Source organism: Nansenia antarctica, assembly GCF_963989245.1.
Source record: "Nansenia antarctica genome assembly, chromosome: 6".
NCBI lineage: Eukaryota > Metazoa > Chordata > Actinopteri > Argentiniformes > Microstomatidae > Nansenia > Nansenia antarctica.
In genome coordinates this window covers 71,420,946-71,430,302 of record NC_137676.1, presented here as the reverse complement: position 1 = coordinate 71,430,302, position 9,357 = coordinate 71,420,946, and the positions used below count along the sequence as shown (strand labels likewise).

The 9,357-nt window shown below is 46.3% G+C and overlaps 1 protein-coding gene across 1 annotated transcript; it reads left to right on the top strand.

Annotated features, from left to right (window-relative positions):
• Positions 1-5,143: 5,143 nt before the first annotated feature.
• exoc1l (exocyst complex component 1 like) lies at positions 5,144-7,336 on the top strand (the record flags this gene model as incomplete). Its single annotated transcript, XM_080534845.1, has 3 exons — positions 5,144-5,264; positions 5,869-6,215; positions 7,064-7,336. The coding sequence occupies 3 exons, from the start codon at positions 5,144-5,146 to the stop codon at positions 7,334-7,336; spliced, it is 741 nt and encodes a 246-aa protein (XP_080390971.1).
• Positions 7,337-9,357: the final 2,021 nt, after the last annotated feature.

The following is a 9,357-nucleotide window of genomic DNA, read 5'->3' as shown; positions in this document are numbered from 1 at the left end:
AATAAATAACACAAATTCTACCAGAGGAGGCTGGTGGAGGTAGAAATCAGAGGATCACTCCCATTCCTCATTCCGTTCCATGCATCACAATACAATGAGCCTGTCCTCCGCTTTCTACCTCCACCAGCCCCCCCTGAATAATACATCACCAATTCCCCAAACCTCAACCCCTGTAGCCTGTGTGTCAGTGTTTAAGGGTGTGTGTGTCAGTGTTTAAGTGTGTGTGTGTCAGTGTTTAAGAGTGTGTGTGTCAGTGTTTAAGAGTGTGTGTGTCAGTGTTTAAGAGTGTGTGGGTCAGTGTTTAAGAGTGTGTGTTTAAGTGTGTGTGTGTGTGTGTGTGTGTGTGTGTGTTCAGTGTGTAAGTGTGTGTGTGTGTGTGTCAGTGTTTAAGAGTGTGTGTGTCAGTGTTTAAGTGTCTGTGTGTGTTCAGTGTTTATGTGTGTGTGTGTGTTCAGTGTTTAAGTGTGTGTGTGTGTGTCAGTGTTTAAGAGTGTGTGTGTCAGTGTTTAAGAGTGTGTGTGTCAGTGTTTAAGAGTGTGTGTGTCAGTGTTTAAGTGTGTGTGTGTGTGTGTGTCAGTGTTTAAGTGTGTGTGTCAGTGTTTAAGAGTGTGTGTGTCAGTGTTTAAGTGTGTGTGTCAGTGTTTAAGAGTGTGTGTGTCAGTGTTTAAGGGTGTGTGTGTCAGTGTTTAAGAGTGTGTGTGTCAGTGTTTAAGTGTGTGTGTGTGTGTCAGTGTTTAAGTGTGTGTGTGTGTGTGTCAGTGTTTAAGGGTGTGTGTGTCAGTGTTTAAGAGTGTGTGTGTTCAGTGTTTAAGGGTGTGTGTGTCAGTGTTTAAGAGTGTGTGTGTCAGTGTTTAAGTGTGTGTGTGTGTCAGTGTTTAAGTGTGTGTGTGTGTCAGTGTTTAAGGGTGTGTGTGTGTCAGTGTTTAAGTGTGTGTGTCAGTGTTTAAGAGTGTGTGTGTCAGTGTTTAAGAGTGTGTGTGTCAGTGTTTAAGTGTGTGTGTGTGTGTGTGTGTGTGTGTGTGTGTGTCAGTGTTTAAGTGTGTGTGTGTGTGTCAGTGTTTAAGTGTGTGTGTGTGTGTGTGTGTGTGTGTTCAGTGTTTACCTTGGTTGTTGACCTCCTGGCACCAGTCCAGGATGACATCACCATAACTCCTCCCCTCTCTTCCAGCCTCACTTTTATCAGGTTGCTATGACAACGTAAGGCACCCACATTAAAACAAACATGGAAGAAGAAAAGATGTTACAGAAAGAAAGAAACATTCGAATAATGCACATAATTGAGAATCAGTGGAAAGTCATTGAAATAAAATAAACCCAATTGCTGATCAACTGATCAAAGAATATTTCAAACAGTAGACAACATTACATACAATAATACATCTAAATAAAAATGATAGAAGATGATAGTCATAGCAACACTGTGATCATCATTTACTACTGTCTTTGTCATTTCACTGCTGGCAACTACAACCGAAGTTCCCTTCAGAAAAATAAAAAGTTATTCCTGGTGACTCTTTATCACAAGAGAGCTAGCTGCCACACATTTTGAAAGGTGACTGATTTCAATTAAAACACAGTATTTGTGAACCATTGTTGGCTACCTGCCGATATTTACCAGCATTTGGCTGGTGGCTGGTGTACATTTAGTTGCCCTGGACAGAAGCTTAAAACTCACCTGCATTTTCTCCACAAAGATCCCTTCAAAGTCATATAATACAGTTGGGAAATATGAATGATCACACATAGCCACGGAAAACATGTTTACTTTCAAATCAAAACATGGAGACAGCGATGTCATAATAGTATTAGAATGCAAACTGAATAGAACGCGTTCTGATTCTGTGGGTATCATCAAGTTCATTGAGCGATAGAATTAGAAGGCTCAATAGATTCTAATTCTATGGCCTGCATGGATATGCTATGGATGCAAGCATAGCAGTTGGAGGAAACATCTAAAGCCTAATGGTAGATATTCAATGTACATTGTATTTGTTGGGCTGTGAAAGGGTTTCATCATTTTAGTATTTAATAAAGCATCGAAACATTTCGTTTTCTGGGGGAAAACTTGATCCGTCGGTATAGAACGAGACTGGCGTATCTGTGAATATGCACACACACTTAGGCACGCTCGACACAAGCGCACACACACACACACACACACACACACACACACAGTAACCCTCAGAAGATTCCACAAACAAACCGTAATCAGCCTGGGGTCAAAGTTCAGCCAGGACAGACATGATGAGCTTCATGTGTTATTCATAAGATTCAACATATCTCCTTCCCCATTCTCCCTCCCTCCCTCCCTCTCTCCCTCCCTCCCTCCCTCCCTCTCTCCCTCCCTCCCTCCCTCTCTCCCTCCCTCTCTCCCTCCCTCTCATCCTCCCTTTCTTTCCATCTCAGAAATAAAGAGCCTTTCCAGAAAATCAGCAACAACAACAACCAAAAAAAAACACCACAGGAGCACTTAGCCGTGGAAAGACCCGTCTTTGTTTTCAGAATCACGACCTTAATGATCTAATAGAGCCACACTCTCCCCCCCGCCGCCCCACACACACACTCTTGCCCCCCCGCTCATAAATCAAATAATATTTCTATGCTTCCGTCTTTTCTCAAAATACCTTTGATATTTCCACTCTGACTAGCCAGTGTTTGGGAAAAACACCTCTACACCCCCTCTACCCCCCTGTACACTTTCTCTACTGTAAATAATAATCAACAAAATAATTAAAATCTTCCTTCTTCTAGCATTATGACTGCCAATGGCCCCTGGCTCGAGCATAGATTACATTGTCTTGCTCTGGCTGATGGATAGATGACTCACTTACTTAGTCTTCACTTACAAATGTATTTGTTCTCTTTGGACGAAGGCTGAATGCCAAAAAACGTAAATGTAAACATGAGGAATTGGAAGTGATAAAAGCTTTCAAGCATGTTGCGGTGGTTCCCGCTGGGACCATATACACTGAGAATGTATGCACTCACACTGCAATGTAAGTCGCTTTGGATAAAAGCGTTAGCTAAATGGCATATCGCTGTGATTTAATATGTCTACTGTCGGAATCTAGGAAACACTTTGTTGTTTGAGTCTCCATGTCTTATACTTTGTCGGCAGGAGGTAGAGAACGGAGGACAGGGAGACCATACCGGAGAAACCGGAGGTCACGCATGTTTGATACCATTCCTCAGTCCATTCCATCTAATACAATGAGCCTGTCCTCCGATTTCTACCTCCACCAGCCTCCCCTGTCTGCCAAACAGGACAGCACAGCAGGTGCCTTCTTTTAACCGTTTGTTCGTAAATTCGCTCTGGAAATTTGATCAGCACTCGCATGGGGGGAATGCCTCTTCCTGTCCAATCAAATTACTTGGGTCCCTTTATGACGTTTGAACCCCAGTGTGCGCTCCTCCGGCTCCGGCGCTCTCAGAGAACTAGTTTACGAACGCAGCAGCCTTGGTGAGGAGAAGAAGAAGAAGAAGAAGAAGTCCATTGCATTGAGTTCATGTCCGGCTAAGTGTCTGGCTAATAGTGTCGATAAAGTTTGATTTGATTCCCATTTGAGTCTGTGTGCTAAGAGAACAGAGCGACAGGCCTTTCAGGATTGTAATCCCTTCCTCTCATAAGTGCTGCTAGCCACCTGTGAGGAAGCAGGAGGAGATTCAATTAGAGTTGGATAATGGAAACACACTGGGAGAGTGCTGCAGGCCACAACACACAACGTTTAATCAGAGGGCACTGTCGGCCCTGGGCCACATTATATGGCAACTGGTGTGTGTGTGTGTGTGTGGGGGGGGGGGGGGGGTGTATGTGTGTGTGTGGGTGTGTGTGTGTGTGTGTGTGGGGGGGGTGTATGTGTGTGTGGGTGTGTGTGTGGGGGGGGTGTATGTCTGTGTGTGGGTGTGTGTGTGGGAGTGTGCGTGAGTATGTGAGTATGTGAGTGTGTGTGTGTTTCAGTACAGGGGGTGGGGGTGTGTGTGTGAGTGTGTGTGTGCGTGTATGTTGTGTGTGTTTGCGTGCGTGCGTGTGTGTCCATGCGTGCGTGCATGTGTGCATGTGTGCGTGCCACACATGTATATGAGTATGTGAGTGAGTGAGTGTGTGTGTGTGTGTGTGTGCGTGTGTCTCAGTACGCTAAGCTTCAGTAAGACAAACGACGCTTCCTCAGATCTAATGGAGTGTAATCCATATCTGAGCCAGACACGGGAGTCGATAGCGGAGCCACCCAGCCTGGCCGTTACAGACCGTATTAATGGAGCCTGATTGATGCTTTAATAGGGACGATTGATGGAGGAATCAGATCCTGATTACTGGCTCCTGCCCTGGTCCCTCTGGGAGCCATTGCTATGATGAGAAGTCATGAGTGTGTGTGTGTGTGTGTGTGTGTGTGTGTGTGTGTGTGTGTGTTTGTGGGGGGGGGGGGGGGGTGAAAGTGTGTGTATGAATGTGAGTATGAGAGAGAAAATGTGTGTTTCAAATATACAAGTGTATGTTAGGTGGTGGGAGTTTGTGTGTGTGTGTATGTGTGTGTGTGTGTGTGTGTGTGTGTGTGTGTGTGCGTGTGTGTGCATGCTCTCTGACTGTAGGAAACACCACCCCCACCCCCACCCCCACACTCACCCCCACACTCACCACCACTTTTCAGGTTTTAGTGCCTCTTTCCGACCTCAAACTTCCTCCCTTGTTGACTGAGTGCATCTCTGTCATGTTTAGTTCCTCTTTCGCTCTCTCTCCTTCTCTCCATCTGTCTCTCCTCTCCTCTGACACTCTCTATCTCTTTCTACTCTCCACTCCTGTCATTCTGTCTCTCTCTCTCTCTCTCCTCCTCTGCCAATCCGTCTCTCTCCTCCTCTGTCAATCCGTCTCTCTCTCCTCTCCTATCTGTCTCTTCATCCCTCTTTCCTCTCCTCTCTTCTGACACCCCCATCCCTCTCTCCTCTCCTCTGCCAATTCTCCACCCCTCTCCTCTCCTCTGCCACTCTCCATCCCTCTCTCTTCTCCTCTGCCACTCTCCATCCCTCTCTCCTCTCCTCTGCCTCTCTCCATCCCTCTCTCCTCTCCTCTGCCACCCACCCACCCTCCATCCCTCTCTCCTCTCCTCTCCTCTCCTCTCCTCTGTCCCTCCATCCCAGTCCTGTGGGGATGTCGTCCCTGTTAAGGGAAGAGATGCAGAAGAGGTTGTTTCGACCGGAGGGGCGACATCTGAAGGAGTTTATAGAGATCGAGGAGCCGGCGCAGGGCAGACACTTCCTCTGTGTCTCAGGTAAAATTATGATGTTATTTACCTGTTTAACGATGCATTTTCAACACACTTTTTTCTGTTTTGGTACAACCGTCAGTTGTTTAGTTTGGTTGATAGATGTCGAGATGTCGTGGCATTGTCAGTAACGTTGTGAAATGAATAATAAAACTACTCAGCCATAAGCTGAATTGACTGTGTATTGGTTTTTGTAATGTATGCATGGAAATACTAGACTTATTTTGTCAAAGACATTCAGGATTCTGTAGTGGTAAGCTGTAAAAAGCTAAAACAAATATGATGTTTTTTCCGGTCAAGTCTTAGTTAGAAACGTCCTCCTTCTCTCCGTTCTTCACAACTCTTGCCTGCAGCAGTCCAGCTGTGTAAAACAGGCTTGAGTACTTTCCATGACATTGTGTGGTGCATATCAGTCTTGAAATGTCCCCTGCTAACCACCGTAGTTTTTTACTTCTGGTTTTACTGCTGGTTAGACCTCCAATGCTGCATTGCATCACTCCCCACCCCCCACCCCCACCCCCACCCTCTCCCCTCCACCCCCCCCCCCCCCTTCCCCCCTACCCCCTGGGGAAACTATGTTGGTTTTCTCTTTGGTATTCTGTGGTTTCAGTGTCCAAGAGCAAAGAGGTGCAGCTGTGCCTCCTGAATTCTCAGAAGTTCCAGACTTCCGGATCCAAGTCCCCTTCAAAGTCCCCTTCGAAGCCCCCTCTCAAGTCCCCTTCCAAGTCCCCTTCAAAGTCCCCTTCCAAGCCCCCTCTCAAGTCCCCTTCCAAGCCCCCTCTCAAGTCCCCTTCCAAGCCCCCTCCCAAGTCCCCTTCCAAGCCCCCTCCCAAGTCCCCTTCCAAGCCCCCTCTCAAGCCCCCTGCCCAGCGCGCCGGCCTGGAGGACTCGTACGTGGTGACGGAGGTCTGGCTCCTGGAGGACCTTGTCCTACTGGATGGACGGGACGCTGATGTGGTAGGGCACACACACACACACACACACACACACACACACACACACATACATTCTCGCACACATTCTCGCACACATTCACGCACACACTCACACGCACACGCAGACACAAACACATACAGAAACCGACACACAGGCACAAGCACACACACATTTTTTTATTAGAAGTACATTCATAAATACAGAAGTATAAAATTACAAGTGTTTCCCATTTTTTGTTATTACAAAAACATCCCCAGGACATTTACTTCATGAAAATGGTAATTAATTTAATTACCTTAAGCTTGACGTAATTGGAAGGCTCCGCTCCGGAGGCCTATAGCTTCCTGTCTGGAGTACAATGACCACAACATACAAGAGCCCTCAGACCACAACATACAAGTATACAGTACGGTAGGGAGCCCATGACTTATGAAGCCCTTGTAGGAAAGCTACATGTCGAGCACCCAAGGGGGTGGAGACGGGGGAGGTGGGTGGGACGACCACACTAAACTTGGTTTGCTCTCACCTCGATGAGCTCATCTCTCAATCCCGATTGGATGATCCCCTACTTGCTACACTGAATCCCGATGAGCTTAGTCACACATTTCTTTCACCTGTCTCCTCTCCTATAGGACTATTCGATGAGCTCATCTCTCTGTCTCGATTGGATGATCCCCTGCTTGCAACACTGAACCCCGATGAGCTTAGTAACGCGTTCCCCTCACCTCCCTCCTCTCCTATAGGACGATCCCTGTTTCCTGATGAGCTTAGTAACACCTTCCCCTCACCTCTCTCCTCCCCTATAGGACGATCCCTGTTTCCTGATGAGCTTAGTAACACCTTCCCCTCACCTCCCTCCTCCCCTATAGGACGATCCCTGCTTCCTGATGCACTTTGACAGTTTGACGGTGCGGCAGGTGACGGCGGTGAGCTGCGGCGCCAAGTACACCCTGGCGCGCGCACTGGTTGCCCTGAGCGACCGGCACCTCCAGAGGTCGTTGACCCTGGTGAACTTTGACCTGGCCTACATCAAGACGTCGTCCGTCTACATCAACAGAGGCGACTGCGTGGTCCTGATGCAGATCTGCTTCTACGCCTTCAACCTGGTCTGCCTGTCGCTCTGCCCCGTACCCCTGGACTGACTCTCTCTGTGTGTGTGTGTGTGTGTGTGTGTGTGTGTGTGTGTGTGTGTGTATGTGTGTTCAGTATGCCTCGTATGCCTGTCCCTCTGCCCCGTCCCCCTGGACTGACTGTGTGTGTGTGTGTGTGTATGTGTGTGTGTGTGTGTGTGTGTGTGTGTGGTGTGGTGTGTGTATGTGTGTGTGTTGCGTGTGTGGTGTGTGTGTGTGTGTGTGTACAGTATGTGTGTGTGTGTGGGTGGGGTGTGTTTTTATGAGTGTGCGTGCGTGTGTGTGGTGTGTGTGTGTGCGGGTGTGTGCTTGCATGTATGTCTGTGCGTGTGTCATTTTTATCATTGGGGCCAACTTGTAGTGGTACGGTCACAGGAAACTGATTGTAATGTCTATGCCCCCCCCCTCCCTCCTCTGATAATATGCCTATAACGAGTCTGCTTAAACTACAGGGTCAGTAACCTTGAATGTGTTTATAACTGATAATGCTTCTCCATCAACAGCCAGTCTTGCAGGGGGGTATTCCATCAGCATCGCAAACGGAAAATCCAGGCTTAATATGATACATTTTGCGAGATTTATCAAAAAGAAGCCTGGAGTTTCCTTAAATGACATTGATGGTCTACCCCCCAGGGGCTCTGTAAGCCTGTGTGTACTAACAGCCTCCAGTTCTAGGGTGCGTTCGTAAATTCGCTCCGAGAGCGCCGGAGCGCACACTGGCGTTCAACGTCATGAAGGGACCAAGTAATGTGATTGGACAAGAGGCTTTCCATGAGTGCTGATCATATTTCCAGAGCGAATTCACGAACGCAGCCCTAGTTCGGTAGATGCTAAGTGGGATGCTTGGGACATCGTCATCCCATTGAAGTTTAGATTTGAAACGGTTACATTTAGGGTTAGGGTTATGCAAGGTTAAAGGTTATTGTTAGGGGTTTAAGGGTTATTATAAGGGTTTAGGGTCCTCCCAAGGATCCCACTTAGCAATCTACTGTTCTAGTTGTCATGAGGGTCTAAAGACTGTGAATGTAGACTGACTGTATGCTCCCATCGCATGTGAATTACCTGAATGATGAAATAGTTTGATTGAATACAACTCAATAATTTGCCTTTGTGTGTCCTCTTTGTTATTCAATGCATCATTACAGGTAAGAACTAACTTACAGGGAGTACGTGTGTCAGTACACCATGTTAAATCTTTGGTACTTGGAGGTAGAACACTGTAATGATTGGAATAGAATGATGTTGGTATTTTTTAATTATGGAATATTCCCCTAATATTCCACTAGATGGCGCCAAACCACCTCCAAACACTGGTGGGTCCGACGTCGTGTTTTAGCTGCCCAAACTTTGCCAGAACAGTATTTCAAAAACATTTGCCGTTGTTAGGTCAATTAAAAATTCCTTAGCCCTTCTTAATTCATCTGTGGATGAAACATAAGAAATAACCCGCACTGGAGTTGATATGAGGTAATTTTACAGTGCATTTCCAAACACATATTATGTGTTTTATTGATTACTATTGTTCTATTATTACTATTTTTACGCTATATGTTAAAGCACTTTGAGCTGCAACGTTTGCAGGAAGAGTGCTATACAAATAAAGGTTACAATTATTATTATTGTTATTGTTATTATTATCGATAGACACAGATAGTCTGACGTCACGCAGATATCTTAGCTGCCCAGAAATTGCCAGAACAGTATTTCATTTTATTTTTTTGCAGTTGTTAGTTCAATTAAATTTCCATAGCCCTTCTTAATTCATCTGTGGAATAAAACGTAAGAAATAACCCGCAATGGAGCTGATATGAGATGCATTTAGATATTTCCAGTGCATTTTCTAGACAGGCGAAAAACGGGACGAGAGCTCTCTCTCAGGGACCCGCTGGCGCCAAAATTCAAAAGGACCACAAAGTTTTCTTCTTGTTGTTGTGGGTCGTCGCTCCACCAAGTCCCGCTGGTGTCTAGAGGGTTGTTTTAGTAATATAATATAACTTTCATTTCATAAGATTCACTTAAAGGACACGGTAGGC